General features: G+C 46.4%; 1 protein-coding gene and 1 pseudogene across 2 annotated transcripts; one reads left to right on the forward strand and one right to left on the reverse strand.

The window, feature by feature from the left end:
* Positions 1-886: 886 nt before the first annotated feature.
* LOC311530409 (5-hydroxytryptamine receptor 3E-like) lies at positions 887-17,503 on the forward strand (annotated as a pseudogene). The gene is made up of 4 exons (XR_014714553.1): positions 887-997; positions 15,798-16,006; positions 16,292-16,459; positions 16,948-17,503. The product of XR_014714553.1 is annotated as a 5-hydroxytryptamine receptor 3E-like (transcript).
* On the reverse strand, positions 17,491-25,320 carry LOC311530236 (ATP synthase subunit d, mitochondrial-like; the record flags this gene model as incomplete). Its single annotated transcript, XM_084646701.1, has 5 exons — positions 17,491-17,504; positions 18,694-18,838; positions 18,989-19,088; positions 24,290-24,463; positions 25,295-25,320. The coding sequence occupies 5 exons, from the start codon at positions 25,318-25,320 to the stop codon at positions 17,491-17,493; spliced, it is 459 nt and encodes a 152-aa protein (XP_084502827.1).
* Between the last annotated feature and the right edge of the window lie 349 nt (positions 25,321-25,669).

Raw genomic sequence — 25,669 nt, forward strand, 5'->3', positions numbered from 1 at the left:
GTGCCTGGGGGAAAACTCCCAGGGCGGGCAGTAATAAAGCCGGCTTTGCTGAAAGCACCAGCCAGTTGGATTATAACATTCATAAACCAGTCGGAGAACACTTCAATCTCTCTGGTCACGCAATCACAGACATGAAGGTCGCTATCTTAAAACAAAAAAACTACAAATCCAGACTCCAGCGAGAAACTGCTGAATTGGAATTCATTTGCAAATTGGATACTATTAATTTAGGCTTAAATAGAGACTGGGAGTGGCTAAGTCATTATGCAAGGTAGCCTGTTTCCTCTTGTTTTTTCCTACCCCCCCCCCCCCAGATGTTCTGGTTTAACTTGGATTTTAACTTGAAGAGTGGTCAGTTTGGATGAGCTATTACCAGCAGGAGAGTGAGTTTGTGTGTGTATGGGGGTGGGGGGGATGTGAGAACCTGGATTTATGCAGGAAATAGCCCAGCTTGATTGTCATGCACATTGTGTAAAGAGTTGTCACTTTGGATGGGCTATCACCAGCAGGAGAGTGAATTTGTGTGGGGGGATGGAGGGTGAGAAAACCTGGATTTGTGCTGGAAATCACTTTAGATAAGCTATTACCAGCAGGACAGTGGGGTGGGAATAGGTATTGTTTCATATTCTCTGTGTATATATAAAGCCTGCTGCAGTTTCCACGATATGCATCTGAGGAAGTGAGCTGTAGCTCACGAAAGCTTATGCTCTAATAAATTGGTTAGTCTCTAAGGTGCCACAAGTCCTCCTTTTCTTTTAGCCAGTTGGATGCACACGCCACAGAGGTAGATGGGTTTGAAGTCACTTTCCATTTCCCCCCCGCCTTTAAAAAAAAAAAAAAGGTAGCCACAAGGACAATATTTTTATCCATCAGTTTCTTGCCGTGAGCTTTGACTAATAAGAAGCCGGGTGACTGTCACAACCCTGAGCAACCACGTTTACTGTTACACCAGGAAAATGAGTCCTTCAATTCGGAGCACAGCCGGGAGTAGCCTACGGTAGGGTGTAAATCGCTATTTTGATTCTTAGAAAGCTAAATGAACTGAAATAAGCTCTGAAAGCAAACGAGGGTTTGCCTAGAACGAAAAATAAAACTTAAAAACAGGCTTGGGGTTTAATTCATTGTTTTTATGGCCAATGCATTTTTAAAGGGCTCAGAGGAGGAGTTTTTCCCCACACCCAGTACAAATGCGGAAGAGATGCAAAAGGTACTGTGAGCTTCCCTCGCAGCACAGGCGTAGCTCTCACTAGCATGGCAGGATTCTTACAAATACGTGGAACTCCCCAGCTCTTACCTCCAAGGATCCCCGATACAGGCGACAAGTAACAGCTGCTGGCTAGGATACATGTTCTCCTCATCACTGCTCTTCCGCTACCTAATGGGACCGCGTGGCCTAATGGATAAGGCGTCTGACTTCGGATCAGAAGATTGAGGGTTCGAGTCCCTTCGTGGTCGATTTTATTTTAATGGCGGTAATTTCCAACTAGCATGGAAAGGTCAAAGTGTTCAATGGGAAAATGAGGCGGAGTGTGTTAAAGAGATTGTCTAGAGGAAAGGCCATGGAGATTGTTTTGAAGTGTGATTTGCCAGGAAGCAGTTGTGCACATTTGGTCCCCTCAATGCCAGGCTGAGAAAGCAGCTTCCCCAGAAGAGTAGGGAAAGCAGAGTTTAGCTCACAGACATAACCATCCTGCCCTCCTCTACCCATTCAGAACTGATCCCCTATACATGAGAAATAGGTCCTATTATTATAGCCCTTATTTAACCCTATGCATTTGGGAGAAGTGCATGATGTCAGCCCAGCGTCTCTATAGAAAGGTGGGGAGGAAGATAAGAGGGGAAAACGAGGCGATTGGCATTGTCTTGCTACAAATGCATGTCTAAGGAAGTAACATGAAAACTACCCAGAATTTGGCCTTTGAAGATTTTGCCACCAGATGTGGGCATAATGAAAAAGAAAGCTTCAGGACAGAGAATGCGTACACAGATGTGCTACACACTTAGGTGATCATGCCCAGCCAGGCCATGTACAATCAAAAGGGCTTATGTCCAAATGCCCACCCAGAGTTAAACATTCACAGAGAAATGAGCTTGTTACTCTCAGGGTGATTCGCTTTCTTTAGTGAAAGTGTCAAAAAGAAAAAGAAAAAGAAAAGGGCTGGGATATTGTTCTTGTGAGCTAGTTGTGGGAAAGATGTGCTGTCTGGCTCCTGAGTCACTGTCACTCTGGTATGAAAGCAGTTGCCTGGTACCAAAAACGAATTGAGTAAAGACTCTTGCAGATGCATTTGGAAGAAGCAAAAGATAAAGAGCTGCTTGCAGTAGAAGGGGACCAACAGGGCTTAGTGTCAGCACAAGGCAGAAAAGGGACTTGAAAGAACAAAAATCTTCATGCAACTATATTTCAGAGCAATATGAGGAATCAAGTGGCAAATAATGCAAACTCCTTTTCACCCAGTTCTAGTGGCCTAATACAGGCACTAGCTTCCAAACCTAGGGATTAGGGGTTCAAGTGTCATCTCTAGAGTGAAGGGTTGCTTTCATAATTGTAAAAAAAACCCCAAGTGTTTTAAACCTCTCTGTCATCATTTTAGTTAGAGCACATTTTAATTGAAATATATTTAAGGCATCTTTTAGCCTAATTATTGTTTCCAGGAACAATAAATAAAACTATTTGAAAAACTTTAAGAACTAACTATTTTGGAAAGGATATCAGAATACTTTTTATTTACTACAGACCAAGATGTAGTAGATTTAGTCAGTGAGTGATCTCATCTGTCTTACAGGGATAAGCTATCCTCTTTTTATTTTATATGTTCCATTTTATTGGCATTGCTTTCATATTAAATAACAGAGAGTCTGTCAACAGAACTATATCACTAGCCACCTCATTCACGGAGATTGGAGATCTGGCCATGAGGACTTTACTTGTAACTCTCTCAAGGCACTGCACGTGATTTTTGAAGGTTACATCCTGTCTCATTTTTAAAGCAAATTTTTTTTCATGTAAAGACTGAGCGTGATGGACAGACACACACAAAACTTAACATTATTGGGGGAAGGGTCAGTGGTCACACACTTCATAGCTTCTGTAGGCGGAGATCATTGCACACACAGAGTCCTTGATGTATCCTCTATTCCCCCAAGTGCCACCCTCCCATTGCCTTCTATTTCAGGGACTTCCTGTAAGCCCCACAATTCCCTCCTTGCAGGGGTTGTGTGTGTACCCCCCTCCCCCAGATCAGGGTCCTTCAGTCTTCTACCACCTCCAGGGGTTGTTTATGACCCTACTCCCCACAGCTGTGTGTGCCCCTATTACTCCCCCCTCCCAGGGTCCCCCCGAGAGGGGCTCTGTATTCACCCCCTTCTCATCACCTCACCAGAATCCTCCATCTCCTGCCTCCACCCACTCCCGTGTCCCCCATTCTCCTCCCATGCCAGGTGCTCTGTCTGCCCCCCTGCCCCCATTCCCACCTGGATTAGAACAGCCTTACTAGAGCACCCTCTCACAGCATCAAGCAGCACACCAGCCACTCCAACTTCATGGGTCCTCCACTGCTCCACACACTCTCTAAAGCCTCCCAGGTTGCAGCTCCGTAGCTCTCCAGCTAGGCATCTGACAGCTCTACCCCTTCCAGGGTTCCCACCCACCAGCCCACAACAAGCATAAAGAAACCAACTCTTCCCTTTCCTCCAGGATACCCGACCACCCATAGTCTCCCTGGGCCCAGCCACCATGAGCACCCACCCTACACCTGCTCACCCAACTTGCCTCTTAGCAGCAGAACAGTGCTCTCATCTCCTCTTTAATACCTCCCTGGTGTTGCAGAGCAGGTGGATTGCAACTCCATTAACTCTTTCCTGCCTTGGGTGAGGTTTGTATGCCACATTGCATCACCTTTCCTCCATGCTAGGGGGTTCTGTGTGCCCCCTCAGCCCCTACAAAGGTCCACCATGAGGGGATGAGGGGTTTTGGGTGAAGGGGCTCCAGGTTTGGGTGGGGGCTGGGGTGCAGGCTTACCGTGGGCGGCTTCCAGTCAGCGGTGCAGCCGGGGTGCTAAGGCAGGCTTCCTGCTTCTCCTGGCACCACAGACTACATGGTGCCCCAGAAGCAGCCAGCAGCAAGTCCTGCTCCTAATCAGAGGCACGAAAGTGGCTCTGCACAGCTTTCACCTGCAGGCACCGCCCCCACCCCAGCTCCCATTGGTCAGGAATCGGCCAATGGGGGTGCAGAGCTGGTGTTCAGGGCAGGGGCTGTGCATGAAGCCCTGTGGCCCTCCTGCCTAGGAGCTGGATCTCCTGCTGACCGCTTCCAGGGTACAGCATGGTTTCAGAACAGGTAGGGACTAGCCTGCCTTAGCCGGGCGCTACCAACAGGGCTTTTAACGGCCCGGTCGGCGGTGCTGACCAGAGCCACCGTGACCCAGTGCCTTAGATTCCGTGACTCAGTACTGGGTTGCAACCCGTAGTTTGAAAACCACTAGTCTAAATGATAGGCTGGGTAGGGCCCATTCAAGTTGGATGGCCCATCAGGGGAACACTTAGCTCACAACGGACTGTGGAAAACACCCATCTGCATCTAACGGGCTTTCCTATAAACGTTCTAACTAAAGTATGGATAATGACCTCTGCTATGACTAAGCGAAGCAGCCATGGGCACATATCTTGCCAGTGTAACTCTACAAGAACATGTGACCAGGTCACCTGGTACTGGACTCCATCTTAGAATACCAGAGTTTTTTTCACTGGCTAGCGTGGGAACCTAGCTTGGAGACAAAGGGTTCCTGCCCTATGCAAAAGCTATTTAAGGCTGGGGAGTGACATCATTGTGGTTCTTCACTGACTCCCCATCCACAGAGACTCTTGGAAACTCCTGAGGAACAAGGACTGAATTGTGGGGAAGTGTTGGACCCAGGCTAGAGGGATTTTTAGCCTGTGAAAGGAACACCTGGGGTTTCTAAGCTGCAAGCCAGTCCAGCTTGCGCCTTAAGAATCTGCAGACTGCTTGCATCATCATCATTTAGGGTGAGAATTTGCCATTCATATCTGACCGATGTAGCATATTAAGCTTAGTTTGCATGTTTTGTTTATTTGCTAGGTAATCTGCTTTGATCTGATTGCTATTCCTTATAATCACTTAACATTTATCTTTTGTAGTTGTTAAACTTATTTTTGCTTTATCTAAAACTGGTGTGTGGAAGTCATAACTTGGGACAGAAAGCTGTGGCATCTCTCTCTCCACATTTGAGGGAGAGGGTGAATTTCAGGAGCTTACGCTGTACATTTCTCTGTGCAGTGCAAGATGGCATCATTTTGGGTTTCCACTCCAGAGGGGGGGGTGTGCCTTAGGAACGGTGTAGTGCCTTAGCTGTGCCTTCCTATGCAGGGGCTGGTTAAAGAACCTGTGTGTATGTAACTACAGCTGGGTGTGTCCCTACTAGTGTGTGTACTGGAGTCTGGGAGAGGGCTTGGCAGCAGTACTGTGTGAGTAGAAACCCAGGCTGGTGAGTCAGGACGGCTGACTCCAGTTCCAGGCAGGACCCCAGGGGGAACCCGTCAAAGTGCACCCTAGATCTCTCACCTAAGAAAACACTTGTAGCCAATCCTATTATTAACTAACTAAAGATGTATTAACTAGGAAAAAGAAACTAGTTATTTACAAGATTAAAGCAGGTAAATATACATACACAAATTAGCTAGTCTTGGGTTCCAAAAGGTGATAGAAAACTGCTGTAATATGCAAGCTCTATAGATCCTTTAACCAGGGGTGTGCACAAGAGGGGGCAAGCAGGGGCAGGCCTTGTCCCCCCAATAATCTGCAGAGGCTCAGAGCTCCTTCAGCCCCAGGGCCGCGGCAGGGACACAGAACATGCCCCTCCAAAAGTTATAACGTTTCAATTCCTTTGTTCACCCCTGGGGCTAACACAAGCTAAACAGCCAGAAATCCTTTGCTTATGCTTTGATTGAAGTCCTGCCCTCTCTGGGAAGTCCAAACAGCATATGGATACAGTTCCTTTGTGCCAGGAATTTTTATTCCCGTCCGAGTTCAAACTGATGGGACGAGGCCTTGTGCACATCTCCTGTTCATAGGAGTTAATTGCTTCTCCACCAGCACAAAGTCTTTGTCTTTTGATATTTCACAACGGATCATTTGGTTTCAATGGACCTTCTTGTGTGTAGGACCTAACACCTTTGGTAAGAAAACCAGTATTTTACATTATGACAGGTTTCAGAGTAGCAGCCGTGTTAGTCTGTATCCGCAAAAAGAAAAGGAGGACTTGTGGCACCTTCGAGACTAACAAATTTATTTCGTGAGCTACAGCTCACGAAAGCTTATGCTCAAATAAATTTGTTAGTCTCGAAGGTGCCACAAGTCCTCCTTTTATTTTACATTATGTAACTCAAACAGGGAAGAAGCATTAAATAGTTCGAGGTTTACAACACAAACACTTAATATAACCTTAACATGGGGTACTGATGTTAAGAAAGATTAACATGTGCAGCACCCTACAAGCACTTCAAACACTAAACATATTCTTATAATCTAATATCTATTTTACCTATACTAACACAAAGGTTAGCCAGACTGGTTTCCAGCTATGCATGTGCCAGTGTTCAGTGAAATCCAGTACCCAGCCTCCGCTCTGCAATTGTGCCAGCAGCAGGTCAACTGTGGTTAGAAGGGGAATTTCTATCCAGTCACTGAAGTTAAATGGGAAGAAATAAACCAGAGATGTGCACCTCTGCTTTATGTTGAGAACAATTAAAACAAAACAGGAAGTTCCTCAACATCATCAGTTTTAATTATCTCTGTAGAGCCAACTGTAACAGGTTCCCCTGGGCTGCTACCTGGAACTGGGGTATCACTGAACCCCCTGACCCACCAGCCTGGGCTCCCTATACATTGTACTGCAGTGACCAGCCTGCCAAGCCCTCTCCCAGGCTCCAGTATACATACAGGTAGAGACCCATCCAGCTGTAGTTACACACACAGAGGTTCCTTAACCAGCCCCTGCTTGGGAAGGCACAGCTAAGGCATGCACCCCCCTCTGGAGTATAAACCCAAAATTATAGCATCTTGCACTGCACAGAGGTCTGTACAGCGTAAGCTCATGCAATTTGCCACCTCCCTCAATGTGGAGAAGGATATGCAACAGCTTTCTGGCCCAAGTTATGACTCCCACACGCTGGTTTTAGACAAAGCAAAAATAAGTTCATGAACTACAAAAGATTGCTGTCCCTTATAATCACTTAAAAGCTAACAGATCAAAGCAGATTACCTAGCAAACAAACAAAATAAGCAAACTAAGCTTAATATACTAAAGAGATTGGATACAAGTAGCAAATTCTCATCCTAAATGATGATGCAAGCAGCCTGCACTTGCTTACATCTTAAAAACCCCAGGTGTTCCTTTCACAGGCTAAAAATCCCTCTAGCCTGGGTCCAGCACTTCCCCCAGTTCAGTCTTTGTTCCCTCAGGTGTTTCCAGGAGTCTTTCTTTGAGTGGGGAGTCGGTGAAGAACCATGATTATGTCACTCCCGTGCCTTAAATAGCTTTTGCATAGGGTGGGAACCCTTTGTCTCCAAGCTTGGGTCCCACGCCAGCCTGTGGAAAAACACTGACATCCCACGATGGAGTCCAGCACCAGGTGACCTGGTCACATGTTCCTGTAGAGTCCATGGGCAAGTCACATGCCCATGGCTGCTTCACTTAGTCATAGCAGAGGCCATTACCCATAATTTAGTTAGAATGTTTACAGGAAAGCCCATTAGATGTAGAGCGGTGTCTTCCATGGTCCATTCAGAGCCAAGTGTTCCCCTGATGGGCCATCCAACTTGAATGGGCCCTTGCCAGCCAGTCATTTAGACTGAGAGCTTTTTGCCTAGTGGGTGCTGCCCAGGAATAACTACCTGAAATACAAATACACAGTCAATATTCCTAACTTCAGATACAAAAATGATCCAAGCATACAAATAGGATCAACATATTCAGTAAATCATAACCTTTTCAATCACTACAAAAGGTTTTTTTTCTCTCCTTCTGGTAATAGCTCACCTTACCTGATCACTCTCGTTACAGAGTGTATGGTAACTCCCATTGTTTCATGTTCTCTGTGTATATAAAATCTCCCCACTGTATTTTCCACTGCATGCATCCAATGAAGTGAGCTGTAGCTCACGAAAGCTTACGCTCAAATAAATTTGTTAGTCTCTAAGGTGCCACAAGTACTCCTTTTCTTTTTGTGGATACAGACTAACACGGCTGCTACTCTGAAACATTTTCAATGATATCTCACATACTTATCTTGCATGAAATACATCATGATTATGCCATACTCATAATATTGCTATGAAGAATATGGGGTATAGTGTCACACCAACTGAACCTCCAGAAATGTGGGATGCTTTGGGAAAGGTTTGTGTGGGAGCAGTCCTTTCACACCCCACAAAAAGAGGTCTCTTCTATGGATACAAGTCCATGACAGCCTCAGCTCAGAACTTGCACGCAGACTTTTGGGGCCTCAATAGACCCAGTCCTTCCAACCCTACCCTAAAGATTGGGGCTGTTGGGTGAAAAACAAGATCCATTTCAATTTAGGCTTAAACAGTTTATTTTAGCCTTTATTTTGTACGGTTTAAGACCATGCTGTTGTCACCTATGAATACGTACTAAAGCAGGTCAGGCAAGAAAGATCATTGAACAAGTTAAGTCTCCTGTGGACAGGGCAATTCTCCAAATCTCTGGTCTTCTCTACTCTCCTATTGTCCATCACCTATATTTTATCCCTTGTCCCAAAATTTTGCACAGACTCAGTTTACCTAGTTACCTCATCTGTGTACCTATGTACTCTAACCCCCTAATTAAAACATTCTCATGCATAAATCATGACAACTTAATACATTTTTGCTTATCCTAAGAATAAGAGAACGGCCATACTGGATCAGATCAGTATCCTATCTTCTGTTAGTGGCCAGTGCCAGATGCTTCTGAGGGAATGAACAGAACAGGGCAGTTATTGAGTGATCCCCCAGCCATCCAGTCCCAGTTTCTGACCTGCTAAAAATTATTTTTTCCTGTCTACTCCTGTCATCTATTCTTCATTGTTAGCCCCACTGGCTCCATCCAGTTTTTATTTTACAGGTCTGTTTTTGTGGCCTTTAGTTTTTACTTGTTAAAGTATCTTTTGGGGGGGGGGGGGGAAGATGGACCTGAAGTTAACAATTCCCTCAGGACACTCTGCTTCACCCTGCTATTTACATAGACCAAGGATTTTTACAGACAAGACACACAAGCCAGTTTCCAGTTTACATCGTCCTTTCTTGACTCACTAATCCTCATGCAGCACCAGGTCTGAAAGCCCAACACTTATTCCATAGGATAATGTCACTCAGAGGGCAGCTGTAGTGCTGTAGGAGCTTCAAGACTTACATGATCTTTAGTGCTTTATTCTATTAAGTGGGACATAGAAATCTGGGTGTCCATTAGGAAACCAGTGTCTGGGAATGATAAATGGAAATATCCCTAAAATCAGAGTGCCCAGGTGGTTTGTTTTTTTAAACCTCAGTGTTGTACTTTGCCTTCCCTGACCCAACAGACACATTTATTTTTTACTTGCTGTTTTCACGGATATCTGATCTGGGATATCTGGGGCTGACAGAGATTGCCCAGGTCCCCAGTTGATCTCCAAATGGTTTTTTGAAGTGTGATCATGTTGGTGTAGTTAGGCTACAATGAAAGTTCAGCTCTCTATTGAGGACCTATAAAAGTGCACAACAGAGTGTGCTTCATACTTTTTCTATGCTAATTAATACTCCTTAGGGATGAAGGCATTACAGTCAGAGGCACTGTGCCAAAGAAATTAAACAGGACAGCGGGCTACCCAACATGGGACTTTCCCAAGGTGGAGAGTTTGGGCTAGAGTGGGTCTACCCAAATGCACTGCCAACCCTTCATCTTTAGTGATGAACTATTATGGGTCTGCGGCACATGCATAGAACTAGAAGTCATGTAGTTTTCATTGGCAACAGTCCCAAACTTCTTAGATTCCCCCTTCTTGCAAACCTGTCTTGGTGGGAGTCCTCTCTCCACCCCACCATCTTCCTTCATTATAACTAAAGCTGATGTCTCCTTTCCTGCCATCATGGGTGCTAACTAATGCTTGTCCATCCTTCTTTAACAACTTCCGAGGGGAAAGGAAGAAATCAGCAAGTTCTGATCTGTGGTCTACAGAGGAAGACAGTGTGTTATTTGTTCTCTTAGGCTCTGTAATTCAAACTAGGACCCTATATAAAACTTCACTGGGATTAGCCTTCCACTTATGCCAATGCATAAAGCGCGGCTTTCTAGTGGCGCCTCTGAGATCAGTTGGGTGCACTAAACGCTCCTTCAGCAGCTAATTTTGCATGGGCAAAGGCTGGTTCTGCAAAGGACATTTCTCCGAGGGGGAAAAAAAGCCAACCGACCACGAAGGGACTCGAACCCTCAATCTTCTGATCCGAAGTCAGACGCCTTATCCATTAGGCCACGCGGTCACCGTGGTTATGGTCCTGGCACATCCTAGGAAAGAGCATCCCTGCCACCTGCACCGCAGAGGCCAATACAGAACCCCAGGCCTGCTTCTGGCACACGCAGTTTGTCCAGTCACCCACCCACGTGCTCTGCCAGCGCCCAGCTTTGTCCAGGAAACCAGGGAAGACATTTTTGCCCTGGTGCAGAGTGGTCCACCGTGTGCCTGGTCTGCAGGGGCATTCCGGGGGGAAGGGGCGCCTGGCCGGCAAACAGCCTGGGGCGGCGGGGGCGCAGCTGCCCGGTGTGGTCCCCCGCCGACCGGCGGCTTTGCTCTGCTCCGCCCTCTGTCTCCCCTCCCCGTGCCCAGAGCATCCTCTGCAGCCACCGCCGCTTCCAGAGCGGGACACGGAGCAGCTGCGGGAGCCTCGCCTGGAGCCGCGGTCCCCGCCCCGGCGGCTCTGCGGGGATTTTTCCTTCCCAGGCTGTCTCTCCTCCGCCCGGAGCAGCAGGCAGTACACGGCTGCATCCCACCTCCGCCAGCCCCAGATCCCGCATCAGTTGCGTCCCTGGATGGATACCCCAGGCTGGCAGGAGTCCCAGGGCTCAGAGCCGGCTGGCCCGTGTCCACACTCTGCCCCCAGAGCCAAGGGGGTGGGCCGGCATCGGGGTCCCTCAATGGAGAGAGGAGCAGATACAAATTGGCCCAGCAGCCCTGGCCTGGTGTATAGTGGGGTTGCTGAGCGCTATTGAACCAAACTTGAATCCTGTGTGTCAGAAGTATCAGGGGATAGCCGTGTTAGGGAGTATCCACAAAAACAACGCGGCGTCCGGGGGCACCTTAAAGACTAACAAATTTATTTGAGCATAAGCTTTTGTGGGTAAAAACCCCACTTCTTCAGATGCATGGAGTGAAAATTACAGATGCAGACATAATTATACTGACACATGAAGAGAAGGGAGTTACCTCACAAGCGGAGAACCAGTGCTGACAGGGCCAAGTCGATCAGGGTGGATGTAGCCCACTCCCAACATAGATGAGGAGGTGTCAATTCCAGGAAAGGCAAAACTGCTTTTGTAATGAGCCAGCCACTCCCAGTCCCTATTCAAGCCCAAATTAATGGTGTTAAATCTGCAAATGAATTAATACATCCACTCTGATCGACTTGGCCCTGTCAGCACTGGTTCTCCACTTGTGAGGTAACTCCCTTCTCTTCATGTGTCAGTATATTTATGTCTGCATCTGTAATTTTCACTCCATCCATCTGAAGAAGTGGGTTTTTTACCCATGAAAGCTTATGCTCAAATAAATCTGTTAGTCTTTAAGGTGCCACCGGACTCCGCGTTGTTTCTGTATATCAGAGGTTCTCAAACTGTGGTCCATGGACCACCAGTGGTCCGCGAGCTCCATTCAGGTGGTCCACAGATCGTTCCCCCTAAGGTGCATGCCTGGGAGGCGGCACATGAGAGAATGAAGGGCCACACACCTCATTAGTGGAGGTGTGCAGGTGTGTCTCCACTAATTAGGTGCCTGGACCTTGGAGAAGACACACACGTAATGTGAGGTGGTAGCCTTTGGGGGAATAGGAGGCAGGGGGCAGTGGGGTGAGAAGAGGGAGTGGGGGGAATTTGGGACATGCAGGGCTGCAGTGGCCAGAGAAAGAGGTGACTTTCCCCAGCTCCAGGGCTGCTGCTGCCGGGGAGAGACTGCCCTCCTTCCCAGCTCCAGCTCAGGGGCTGCTGTGGTGAGGGAGACCCTCCCTCCTTCCCACTCCAGCTCAGGGGCTGCTGTGGTGAGGGAGACCCCCCCTCCTTCCCAGCCCCAGCTCAGGGGCTGCCACGGTGGCGGAGAGAAGGCACATCCATTGCATTAGAAAGGTAAGACTACTGATATTAAGATATGAGTTGTGTGCTTTTATTTGTAAAATAAAAAAACTTTAATTATTATTTTTTTTGAAACAGTGCTTTTATCCAAAGTGCTTTGCAATAGTTAGCTAACGGTACAAACAACATTTGGAAAGATCATTAAGTGGTCCGCCGAGACCCTCAGCAATTTTCAAGTCGTCCACGGGGAAAAAAAGTTTGAGAACCACTGCTGCATATGATGAAAACAACTTCGCCTATGCACCAAGCAACCAGAAGCTGTGAAAGCCAATCCAGCCTTTTAGTCACATGACTTAGGGTTTTTTCACTGCACAGCTGTTGTGGGGGTGTTGGTATTCAAGACATGCACCCCGGGAGGTTTGATTCTGCTGGGTGGGCTTTTTGCCAGCATCTCTGCTGGGTGAGGTTGCCCCATCCTAGCCCAGCGAATTCACGCCTTGGGTTTTAGGACACTGACTCCCGGGCTTGGGGGATGGAATCTGGCCCATTATGTACCAGTTTATGGTCCTCCTAGGACTCACCCTCCTTTCCAGCAGCACTCAGTTTAACCTTGGCCATGCATGAGCTGTTTGGCTAGTTTCATCTTTCCAAGGCACCCAGGCCGAGGGGGAGAGCAGAAAAGGCTAGTCCCATCTGCTTCTCCATTAGATCAGCCTCTACAGGGGAAGACACTCCTGGCTGGGCACCTTCTCATCCCGCTCCCAGCCCATGGAGGGCTGGCCGCGCAACGTGGAGAGGGATCAAGCCATGGAACCCCCGGTGATCTGTACCCCTCCTTTGCTGCAGCTGGGAGGAGTGAGGAAGTTCAGCCTCCAAGATCTAGCTGGGACAGAGACGTGGGCATTCTAGGCGTGGGGTCCCCCATTGGGGAGCTCTGCCAAGACCTAACAGAAGCAGGATTTGGCTCCATGGTTTACAAATACCGAGGATTTCGGGGAGACAGGGGGGGAAATGCTACAGAGGCTGCACTAGAGCCTGGCTCCACTGTGGCACTTATACCCCACACACTGTATATTTACATATAGACACACATATCCAATTGAACCTCAGACATACAGGCATATGAGGCAGCTGTGTTTGTGAGACAATAAACTAGTGAAGGAGCAGTCGTGTTCAGCATGGAAGGATCTTCCACATGAAACAACAAACCAGAGAATGCAGAGACAGTCAGAGGGACCATGGCAGGCACGTGAGAGCTTTGCAAAGTCTCACTAACAACCAGTGTGCTCCATTTGCACAATTGCCACCGTAGTGAGTCTGTGCAGATGAGGGCCAGATAGTAGCTACTCCCAAGTATTTATGGAAGCACAGGAAAGAGACAGCCACTGCCAACTGCTCCTCTAAGTGCTTAATTTAAAGCTTACTGGCATCAGTGGAAAGACTCCCACTGACTTCAATAGGATTTGGATCCAGGCCATAAGATGGGAGACAGAATTTAACCAAATATCCAAGACCAATGGAGTTATGAAACTCCTACTGTCAGCAGACATTTGTTCCCATTAAGCAGTGACCTTTGGGCTGGATTCTGATCTCAGACTGGTATAACTCCATTGATTTCAATGAAGTTATTCCCAGTTTACCCTGGAGTAAGAATCAAGCTCCAAGTATACAACTAATTCTGTTTTGGGCAAGAGATGCAATTTTCCCACCAAGGGTGGGTGGGTGGGTGATCTTGACCTTCTCTTCCCTCCTTCTGAATACACACCTGGACTATGGCAACAGATTTGAAATCCCTGTACGGAGAAAGGAACGACCTTTAAACCACTCTGTCTTCACTTTCTTTCCTCAAACAGCAACAGACCTAATTCTCCGGTCCAATCAGACAACAGATGAGGTGAATAAAAAAAGCAAACTTTATCACTTGACCAATGGAGAATGGAAGTTCACAAACATAAACATTTATACTATACAGATTAGAGGATGAGGAGGAAGTCTTTACTGGGATCATCTATGAGGTATTGCATCATTAGTGTATTGCACACACTATATACTGGATTTCATTCATTGATTTATCATAAACACACCCTTCAGAACATCAGGGCTCAGATACAAAAACTAAAAACATAATCCAAGCAAAATCTAGTCAACTTTACAGGACTAACCCCCACAATTACAAATACACATTCCCCACCAGGCAAAGCACTTTATAAAGTACAGGTATTTTAACAAAAGGTCCAGGGAGATGTATATTATTTGCTTACATCCAAGAGTTAGTATTGCTATCTTAGCAACTTTGTGGGAGTCTGAAATCTCAAAACAGAATGATCTGATAAAAATGAAAGTTACATACCTCTAAATGGAGGTCTCAGAATGTGTTACCTCTGCAGCGTCTGCCTGACCCCTACAATGTAGATCTGTAGAGCGAAATCAAGAAAGAGCACGATCTACTGCTCATACCAAGTGCTGTGTTCTACAAGGAGTTCATAGGGGGAAATAGGCAACTCCCATGTCTAAATGGGAGAATTACAGCAGTCTCACAAATCCAGCAGCACATGTGCCCAAGACAACTCATGCTAGTTCCATTGCCACATTCCTAGCATCTCTCGCCTGACAATGCAGGAGAGAAGGCCAACAAGAGAGTGGAACCAAAGCAATCTATGATGCAAGCCAGATCATGCTTTAGCAAAATGACCTTTGACAGTACAGCTCTCATAGGAGCATATAAGGTCAGATACTGATGCTGGCAAGTCGCTGGAGTCCTTCATAACTGGTACCAAAAAGGAATTCTTCATGATATAGAACTACACAGTTATGGGTCCAGATCCTCAGTAGGTACAAATTGCTATAGCTCCACTGACATCAATGGAGCTACCCTGATTATACCAGCTGAGGATGTGGTCTAAGGCAGTTTCATCTTCCTGTGAGATCTACTATAGGCCACTCTGAGACAGCTCATTGCACTAGATGGACCTTTTTGTCTGCTCCAGTTTCAATGTGCGTCTTTAGGGGAGTAGAAGAAAAAAAAACAGACAAGTGAGGGCCTATGTATTCAGTGGGCACATGTGCATGAATATTCATACAGAGAATACCAGCAGGAAAATAGCAAGAGTGGGTAGAATAACACAGGGCTTGACCCAAAATGAGGGAAAAGGGGGTTAGGTGATGTGGCTGCAAGTAGGTGGTAGAAATAGATGGGCAGGTAAGGAAGAGTTAGCAGGACAGGTGGAAGAAGGGTCAGATTATGAAAGGAGGGGAAATTGGGGTTAGAGGGCAGGGAGCAAGTATTTATGGCTGGCACTTGAAGCATGGACTGTACCAGAGGATAGGAAGCCCACTGGGGCCTGTTCTCTCCTTTGAGTTGATAGCATGGACTCCAACCAAGGGAGGAAGAGTCTGTCTCATCCCATTGAGATCAGCACTTGTCCAGCCCATTCAGTTATTTCATGTTTGCCTTGTTCCCTCCAGATCTCCATGAAGAGACGACCCATTTTATACGTTTTGAACCTTATCTTCCCATCGTGTGCTCTCTACTTACTGGATATGACTATTTTGTTCAGCAGCAGCTCTTATGAGGACAACATCAGCTTCCAGCTGTCACTCATCATTGGAGAGTGTGTTAGCTCTCATTCTTAAGGACATTCTTCCCACTTCTTCCGATGACCCACCCATAATAGGTACTTGTCTTTATTGAGTAAAAGTCACTTTATATTCAACATGCACTGGATGTAAGGAAGAGAGCAGAATACTAACATGTCGCCTATTCAGAGATAGTAAGAAGAGGAACACGTAGCCACTGCAGTAGAGATGTAATACTATAAGTCCCTATTCAGAGCAGTTTCTGGAATTGGGGCACTATATTTCTTCTATTAAGCAGAAGCCCACAGTAGAAAGAACCATGGATCTAGAGGAAGGAAGGGCAGAGAGTTTATCAAGCACATTGTCTTGGTCTTGTTTTGCAGTGATGTTTTTCATAGGTGTCTTTGTCCTAATGATTATGGGTGTATTGGAGACCTGCCTATTAATGCAGCTGAAGAAGAAACCCCTCCACCCTTTCCTCAAGACTATGAAACTGCTGAGATGCCGCGAGCAAGCTAGAACAACATCCGGAAACCTCCTAAGCAAGCAGGGTTGGTGTTTGGTTACCTGCATTTGAATATCCGTATCCAGTGTCAGGGTTCTGTCAGTAGAGAGCCCCTTATCTCTGGAAACCAATCATGCTAGCAGGCTTAGAACCCAAGTCCATTGTGTTTCAGGCCACATCTGATCATACATTCACACACAGTTAAGATACCTACCTCTCAATATCATTATGGTGCAAATATTATACGAATCAAATATATATAGGCAACATATATCTACAAAAGAGCTGCACCTTTGTTATTTATGGAGGCTCAGCTGTAAACCCAACCCTACACAGAGTCCAACAACTCTGGCCAGCCCCACAAGCCCATTCAGTGAGAACAGTCCCTGAGATTTTCTGATGGAAAAGTGTATGAAATTTTAATAAAAACTATCAAGCAAATAAGGTGAAGTTTAGCATCATGCAGGCCTCAGCTCTTGTCCACAATTTCCCCTAATGTATATTTACTTTTGGCTGCTGTTCTGCCCATTGTAGGAGATTCGCTGACTGAGATGGCCATGGGACAAGAGGAGAGGAGGGATTCAAACCCACTTGGAAAGGGAAATATAGAACTACCATGCTTACGGGAAGAATCAATGCAGAAGGGCAGAGAAGTGGGACCCAGGCAGAGCTACATGAGTATGAGTCAGCTCTGCTAGTTCTGGATAAGGTGCTTTTTTGCAGTCATTTGCTTTTGTCACTTCTGTTTATCATCATCATTATTGTACAATGGAGTGGTTAAATGTGGGCTAATTGCCTTTTCTAATACTTGCTTGCCTCAACCTCCTCCCTAAAAAGGTTTTCCTGCTTCTTATGCTTGAATTAAGCTGTATACTGCATGTCTGAATAACAGTGCAAGCTCTGCAGGGCAGAAGCCTTGTTCTTGCAAGTGCTTTGTAAAGCAATGTGTACACCTAGGGCATCCCATCAGCAAATAAGTTACCTGAATAAAATACATTCATGGAGCCAGTTCCAGCTGACAGGGAATTACTGGAGGAGGTGTAAGTCATCTTAGCTGTACCTCTCAAAAGTGCTGAACTACACGTGGAGATCTGGGGGGAACAAAGCAAACATGAAATAACACAATGGACTAGATTAGTGCGGGTCTTGATGGGATGAGACCGGCTCCTCCAGCTGTCATTGGAGTCCAGGCTACCACTATCAACTCAAAGGAGGGAACAGGACAGGGAGGGCTTCCTACCCCCAACTACAGCCCAGGATTCAAGTTTAAAGGAAAATAATGAGCTCCAGAGGAAAAGGTATATTTACCATAGCAAAAATCCCAACCAGTTAGTGCTGGTCACAAGACATGCTGTCTTACATAAACATACCATGTATCTGATTTTTGCAGACCACTGGAAGTGTTTGCCTTATTAGTACTGCACATTACTAAGGGGAGACCTGGATCACCCAGAAATAACAAACGCCAGAATGGTCACGGCTTTGGCTGAAGGTGAACCCTACCAAGTAGAATCTTACACTCCTCTCAGAAGGTGCGTGTTGTGAAGCTGCTGTCCTATTCATTTACCTACATTCCCGAATGCTACACACGACCTTTAGATCAAGAGCAGCATGTCTGCCTGTTCTTTGATGGGTTCATGTAACCAGTCCCTAATATTCATCTGGCCGTGCGATGGAAAAGCCCTCCCACATCCCTGCCTCTACAGCCAGGGTGGCCCTCTCCTACGCCGTGGTGTGGCAGCATGGGCTAATTGCACAGCTGCATAAGAGGTGCTGAGGCACAAGCCCATCTGGCACACTGAGGCTGTGGGGGAAAAAAGCTGGTGGAGGTTTGTAAGGTTTTGCCAGGTTTGTAACCAGGTCCAATGAGTGTCTCATGAACAGGTTAGAGAGAGATGCTTGCGCTTGTAATACAGAAAAGGGCGGAAAGTGAAACTGGGCTGGTCATTTGGTTCGCTGAACTGTTATCTCAGTCACCCGAACAACCTTGGGTTTAACCCGAACAGCAAGAACAGGGAGAGTATTCTACAAACACTAAGCTTGGCATCCTGCTTGGAAGACTCAATCCTGTCCTCCTTCAGGAACTATCCCCACCCTGTAAAGAGTGCAGAGCCCCCAAAACCAATTGCCTGCTTATTTCACAGCATTCATCACCCACTTAAAAAAATCCAAAAACTCCTAGTGGATTTAATCTTTTAGTTTTGAGATCAAGATGAGACACATTGCTGAAGCCCTGTACAATTACTTTATTTAAAAGATTCTTGAGACTTTGACAGTCACCAGAAACTGCTTTCAGACAGATTTGCAGGTCTTCAATAGGCCAGTATGGATACTTCTCCTTGTCCAGTTTGGTTTCAGGGAAGACCTCATTCAAGTCCTCAAAAGTCATCTGATCAAATGGAATCATGGTTCTGAACTTCTCAAGCTTGGAGTGGGAGGAGAGACAAGAAAATGTTAAAGTCAGATGTAAGCCAGCATTCAAATTAAACTAGATGTACAATTAGAAATTAAAACAAGGTTTCATACCAAACTGCCTTAAACATGAAATTCACAGGGTAGAACCCGTCAAACCTACCTGTTTCTCATGCTGGACAATACGGGATTTAGAAGCCTGCACATATTCAGCAGCACTCTTAGTCTGCAAGAGAACAAAGGGTTTGGTGAGCCCATTAATTCTAGATTGTTTAATGCAGTGAAGCTGTGACTCTCATCCTGTTTCACTTTAACCATTCTCATCTTGCCTCTTCCTTAAAGAGGCACTGACCTTAAAATAGCATCTGCTTTAAATAAAATAGGTACAAATTCTGACAAATTCTCTGGCTAAAGACAACATCAATTACCAGAGTACAACCCCTGGAGTTTATGTTATATCCACCCTCTTCTTTCGCACAGAGGGGGAGCCCATAGAATAGAAGTCCCACTATGAAATGCTCCATCTTGACCCACGCAGGCTCCAAGAACTCCAACTGCACATTAAAAAGGAGTCAGGCCTATTTTATACAATTTAGGTGCATCCTTTGGGCTCCTGACAAGGTGCCAGTAAGATCCTCAGCGTATATTTTGCCCTTTTCCCCTTGCAGATGATAAATATGAGACTGCACTCACTGCATGAAAGAATTTTTTTGTGCCAAAAGTGAATGTAATAGCTAATCGCTACAGATTTTGCCAGTGTGAACAGAAACCAGGGAAAACTATAATGCAGTATATTGCTGATTGTAATTTGTGACTTTGGGAATATGGCAGATGAGATGATTAGAGACCATCTCATTGAGAAAATAACTATGCTTCATGTAAGAGAACGCTTACTTCTAGAACCACAACTTACACTAGAAAAAGCAATAACCATTGCTACTCAGATTGAGTCAGCTACAGCTGAAGCCAAAATAATGAGCATGGGTACAGGAGGCACAGTCCAGGCTGTGACTTCTTTGTAGAAAAGTTCACTACCACTGCAGACACGCAATTGCAAGAGGAAAACTAATGAAAAACCAGCGAATCAGCAAATTCAAAATACAGGAAGAGCATGTTTTTGCTGTGGATCCCCACAACACCTTGCAAGCTACACAGGATGTCCAGCAAAAGTAGCTCAGTGCAATCATTGCAAAAAGATGGGACATTTTGCTAAAGTATGTCGCAGGAGCCAGTTCAATCAACAGGTGCATGCAGTTACAATATCAGTTGTCACTGTGGACAAAATCACTACTGTACATATTCCAGAACAGATAAAGTGCACTGTAAACATTTCAGCCATACCCTCAGGCAAACCACACTCTATTCAGCTAATGTTGGGCACTGGCTCAGCAGAATCTATACTATCTGATTCCATCTATCTGCATTACTTTAAAGATGTGCCTCTTACTGAACCCAAACTTCACTTGGTGTGCTATTTGAAAAACCATATTCCAGTACATGGCTACCTGCCAGTAACAGTTACTTTTGGTGATTGCTGTGTAACAGATGGCTGATGAATCTTGCCCATATGCTCAGGGTTTAGCTGATCGCCATATTTGGGGTCGGGAAGGAATTTCCCTCCAGGGCAGATTGGAAGAGGCCCTGGAGGTTTTTCGCCTTCCTCTGTAGCATGGGGCCTGGGTCACTTGCTGGAGGATTCTCTGCTCCTTGAAGTCTTTAAACTACGATTTGAGGATTTCAATAGCACAGATATAGGTGTGAGGTTTTTTGCAGGAGTGGGTGGGTGAAATTCTGTGGCCTGCGTTGTGCAGGAGGTCAGACTAGATGATCATAATGGTCCCTTCTGACCTAAATATCTATGAACTGCAGAGTTCTACATTGTCCACAAAGGCACTCCTATCCTTGGCAGAGATTTATTGGCTGCTTTAAATTTCAGGGTAGTTAATGGATTAATTGATCTTCCTCAGCAAAGCACTCTTGTGGTACACACACCAGTTTCAGCTGGGACCCAACACCAAGTTGAGGAGAAACTCGGCTGTGCTTATGGGTTTCTGCATAAAGTTAAAATGCAGAATAATGTGATGCCTGTACGGCAGAAGTTACGGCGCTTACCATTTTCAGCCAGGGAAGCTGTTTCAGAGGAACTTAGAAAACTTGTTCAAAAGGACATTATTGACGAGATCGACTCCTCGGAATGGGTTTCACCTATAGTAGTGATACAGAAGAAGGGTGGAGGCATTCGCCTTTGTGTGGGCTTAAGGGAGCCAAATAAAGCTATTGCGATTGACAGCCATCCTCTTCCTCACATAGAAGAAGTATTTGCAGAACTCCATGGAGCAAAGATGTTTTCTACTCTTGATTTGCAGAGCGCACACCACCAGGTTATGTTGCATGAAGAGAGCAGAGACCTCACAGCATTTATTACACATGAGGGACTATTTCGTTTTAAATGTGTTCCATACGGTCTCGCATCTGCCCCAAGTGCCTTTCAAAAAATGATGTATTGATTCTGAAGAATCTGCATGGAGGTCAGTGCTATCTGGATGATATTATCATGTTTGGAAATACTTCTGAGGAGCATGACAATAACCTGCAGTGTGTACTAAACTGCATCAGCACAGCAGGCCTCCAGCTCAAGAGGTCCAAATGCAAATTTAGACAAACTGAACTCTCCTTTCTGGGGCATACAATTTCACAGGCTGGACTAAAACCTGATCCAGATCATATCCTGGCAATTTCAAATGCTCCTCCTCCAACAGGTTTGCAAACCTTACGTTCCTTCTTGGGTCTTACCTCCTGGTATGCAAAATTCATTCCCAATTATGCTTCTGTCATTGAACCATTATGGGAATTACTACAGAGAAGTTCAACCTTAGTGTGGACAACGGATGCACAAGCTAGTTTTGAAACGGTGAAAGACTTGATTGTACATAGTCCAGTACTTGCACTATTCAGTCCTGCATTGCCCACAATTGTAACTACTGATGTTTCTGATTATGGACTTGGGGCTGTTCTCACACAACTGCATGAGGACAACACAGAGAGGACTGATGCATTTGCTTCAAGGACACTAAGTAATGCTGAGAGAAAATATTCTACAGTCGAAAAAGAAGCACTTGCTTGTGTCTGGGCTACTGACAAATGGAGAACTTACCTGTGGGGCCGCACGTTCAAGTTGCACACAGACCACAGCCCTTTGACGACGTCGCTCACCGCGGAAGAACTGGGAAGAGCAGGATACCGTATTGCTCGATGGTCTGCAAGATGACTCTCTTTCAATTATGAACTGGAATATAAGCCTGGAAACCAAAATGTGGTCGTTGATTGTCTTTCTCGCCTGCCTTTGCCTTCACCAGATAGTCCACCGGAGGATGAGGATGTCGTGGTTGCGCTTATTACAAGCACTCTCACTGCAGTTACAAGAGAACAATTTCAAGCTGCTTGTGCAGCGTGTCCAATTCAACAAAAACTACGGGAATTTCTGACAAAGAGATGGCCCAGTCACCCTAAAAACCTTGACCCAGTTTTGCTGCCTTATTTTAGAGTTCGGGATGAACTTTCTTTGTTAGATGGCTGTGTGCTATGAGGTACACACCAGCTCCTTGTGCCAGAAGAATTACAGTCAAAACTCATACACCTGGCACACGATACCCATCAAGGAATTGTCCGAACCAAACAGCGACCACGGGATCTGTATTGGTGTCCAGGGATGGACTCTCAAACTGAAGCACTCATAAAATCTTGTGTCACTTGCCAAATGCATGATAAGACAGCAGTGACATGTACCCCTCCATTACAGCCTGTTCCTCTTCCTGAATCTGCATGGGGAAAAAGTGGCGATTGACATTGGAGGACCCTTTGATACTGCTCCAATTGACTGCCGTTATGCCATCACTTTAATAGACTATTTCAGTAAAAGGCTTGAGGTAGCGTTTACATAGCAATTCTCTTCTGCTACAGTAATTAAGTTCCTCTCTTCAGTTTTCAGCAGGGAAGGTAACCCCAAAGAACTGGTTTCAGATAATGGTAGTCAATTTACTTCCCTGGAGTTTGAAACTTTTCTAGCACAGAGGAACATTTTACACAGAAGGTCATCCCTACATTACCCTCAAGCCAATGGGGAAATCAAACAGTTTAACAGAAGTTTGAAAGAGAGTTTGCAAATGGCTAAACTGGAAGGGCTATTGTGGATACCCTTCACTACTGATTTCTTGCAAGCATACCAGGCTACATGACATGCCACAACGCAAAGATCACCCGCAGAGTTACTGCATGGGAAACAGATGAATACTAAACTGAACATTGCTGGATTGTTGAAGGCACGACCTGATGCCCCAAACGAGGATGATGTGAGAAAAACAGTTGATCAGAACCAAGCAAAGTCTAAGGCTTTCACAGACAAGCGGCGGGGTGCTAAGGAACCAAAGTTTGAGTGGTTGCTTCGTTAGAATATGAAAACCTGGAATTTTATGCAAAGGGGACCATAAATTCACAGCTCCTCTTAAAATCATAGAGAAGAAGGGACCTTACACCTGTCAACTTTCTGATGGGCGGGTATGGAATGCGTCTTATCTTGCACCTGCCTATGCACCAAGAGGAGATCATGCCAACACCCAGTCTGCATTGGATGACTTCACCGTGGTACCAACACAACAAGACATTGCACTGGAACCAGGGCTTAAGAGCCGGTCTGTCAGACCCAGACGACCACCTGTCTGGACTAGAGACTATGTTATGTAGTATCTGCAGTGTTTTCAGTGTAATATTTCTGCCAACATTTCATATTTGTTCCTGTGGTTAGAACAATAATGTTTATTTTAATTGGGAGAATTTCTTAAGAGAGGAGGGAATGTGGTGTTTAGAAGTTGCTTGTAATTATTAGAATTGGGAGCACTAGCTGTTGGGAGTCTGAAAGGACAGGAAACAGGAAGGAGCGGGGAGGAGTTGAGAGGCTGGGAGAAAGTTACAGAGGGTGCAGCAGCAGCTTGGTAAAGAGGTTTTCCACTTTGAAAATAAAGTCCTGTTGAAGCTTGTTAGTACCTTGCCTGGTTGATGCAACAATATTTCCCCAGTAGCCAGACTAGTGCTCTTTGGATGTTGGGAATCAGCAGAGAAAAGGAAGGCTCTGACCATATACTCTTTCCTCAGGCCACTTCTACACCGACAGCTGGGAAAACCTATGCAGGCTGTAAGAGAAAAAAGCATTAGCTTTATGCCACTGGAGGATCCCCGTCCACTAAAATGACCCTTCCTATCGTTAGCTAGGCCAGCTTTTGGGCTGCTTTGTGCTAGCAGTGTGATGCAAAGCAACTGCACACCACAGCACAGGACCTGGGCCAATACCTCCTAATCATCTCACTTAGCAGCCTGCTCGAGGAAAAGTTCACAGTTCTGGGTCTTGGTGCATCAGACATGAGCAGCCTCCACTTGGATTTCAAATCAGCAGCAACATCTAATTGAGGACGAGAATCTCACCTTCTTTTCAAACTCATCCACCATGCCAGCCTTAGCAACTGCAGCCTTGTAATAAACCCAGTCAATAGCCGGGGGCTTCTCTGGCAAGGAGGTCAACCTGTACAGGTGGAGCAGAACAGCTGATAGCGAGTTCCACACCGAGCAACTCTGCAGTCTCCATTGCCCCGCCCATCATCAGGCCCCAGGGTAGCAACTATGCTCATTTTAGTTGCCAGTATTTTCAGTCTGCTCATTAAGGGGGAAATGGCAATAAAGCAGCCACACAAAATTCTACACGCCTACATTTGCCTTTTTGGGGCGGCGGTGGGTGGGTGGATGGGCAAGTACAATGCTCTCAGTTTTTTCATCATGGACACCGGTAGGCGCAGACCCCGTGAGTTTGTGAATGGGATGGTTAGTTTTCATTACAGTTTTGCAAGACTGACAAAAGGTTTTTTAAAAAAAAAAGAAAGATAATAACCATGGAAACCACTTCAAGCCAGGGGGTGCAGCAGCACCCCTCGTTCCGCACCTATGGAGCAGGCAACCAGAGGCTCTGAAAGCCAATCTGCCCTTTTAGCCACATGGCTCAGGGTTTGTTCACCACAAGGCAGTTGGAGGGGGTGGGTATTGCTATTCAAGACATGCACCCCGGGAGGTTTGATTCTGCTGGGTGGGCTTTTGCCAGCATCTCTGCTGGGTGAGGTTGCCCCATCCTAGCCCAGCGAATTCACACCTTGGTTGTTACCACACTGACTCCCTGGAGGGCGGGGGAGGGGAATGCACTGGGGTGGAATTTGGCCCATGATGTTCCGGTTTATGTGGGGCCAGTGCAACCACTAGGCAAACTAGGTGGCCGCCTAGGACGCCAAGTGGTTGGGGGTGGCCAAAAGCGCACTCCGGGGAGGAGGTGGAGCGGAGGTGAGCTGGGGCAGGGGGGCACGGGGAGGGCCGCCTGCAGCAAGTAACTGAGGGGGGGCGGCGTGCAGAAGAACCGCTTCCCACCCCAGCTCACCTCTGCTCCGCCTCCTCCCTGAGCATGCCGCCTCTGCTCCATTTCTCCCGCCCCCCCCCCCCCAGGCTTGCAGCGTCAATCAGCTGTTTGGCGCCACAAATCTGGGAGGGAGAAAAGCAGAGCAGGGTGGCGTGCTCAGGGGAGGAGGCAGAGCAGAGGTGAGCTGGGGCGGGGAGCTGCTGCATGGCTCCCCAGGCCGAGGGCGTGGTGCGCAAGGTGGAAGTTTCGCCTAGGGCACGAAACATTCTTGCACCAGCCCTTATGGTGCTCCTGGGACTCACCCTCCTTTCCAGCAGCGCTCAGTTTAACCTCAGCCATGCATGGGCTGTTTGGCTAGTTTCATCTTTTCCAGGCCATGGTGGAGAGCAGAAAAGG

The sequence above is a fragment of the Lepidochelys olivacea genome (assembly GCF_965140295.1).
Source record: "Lepidochelys olivacea isolate rLepOli2 genome assembly, chromosome: 14".
In the NCBI taxonomy this organism is placed as follows: Eukaryota; Metazoa; Chordata; order Testudines; family Cheloniidae; genus Lepidochelys; species Lepidochelys olivacea.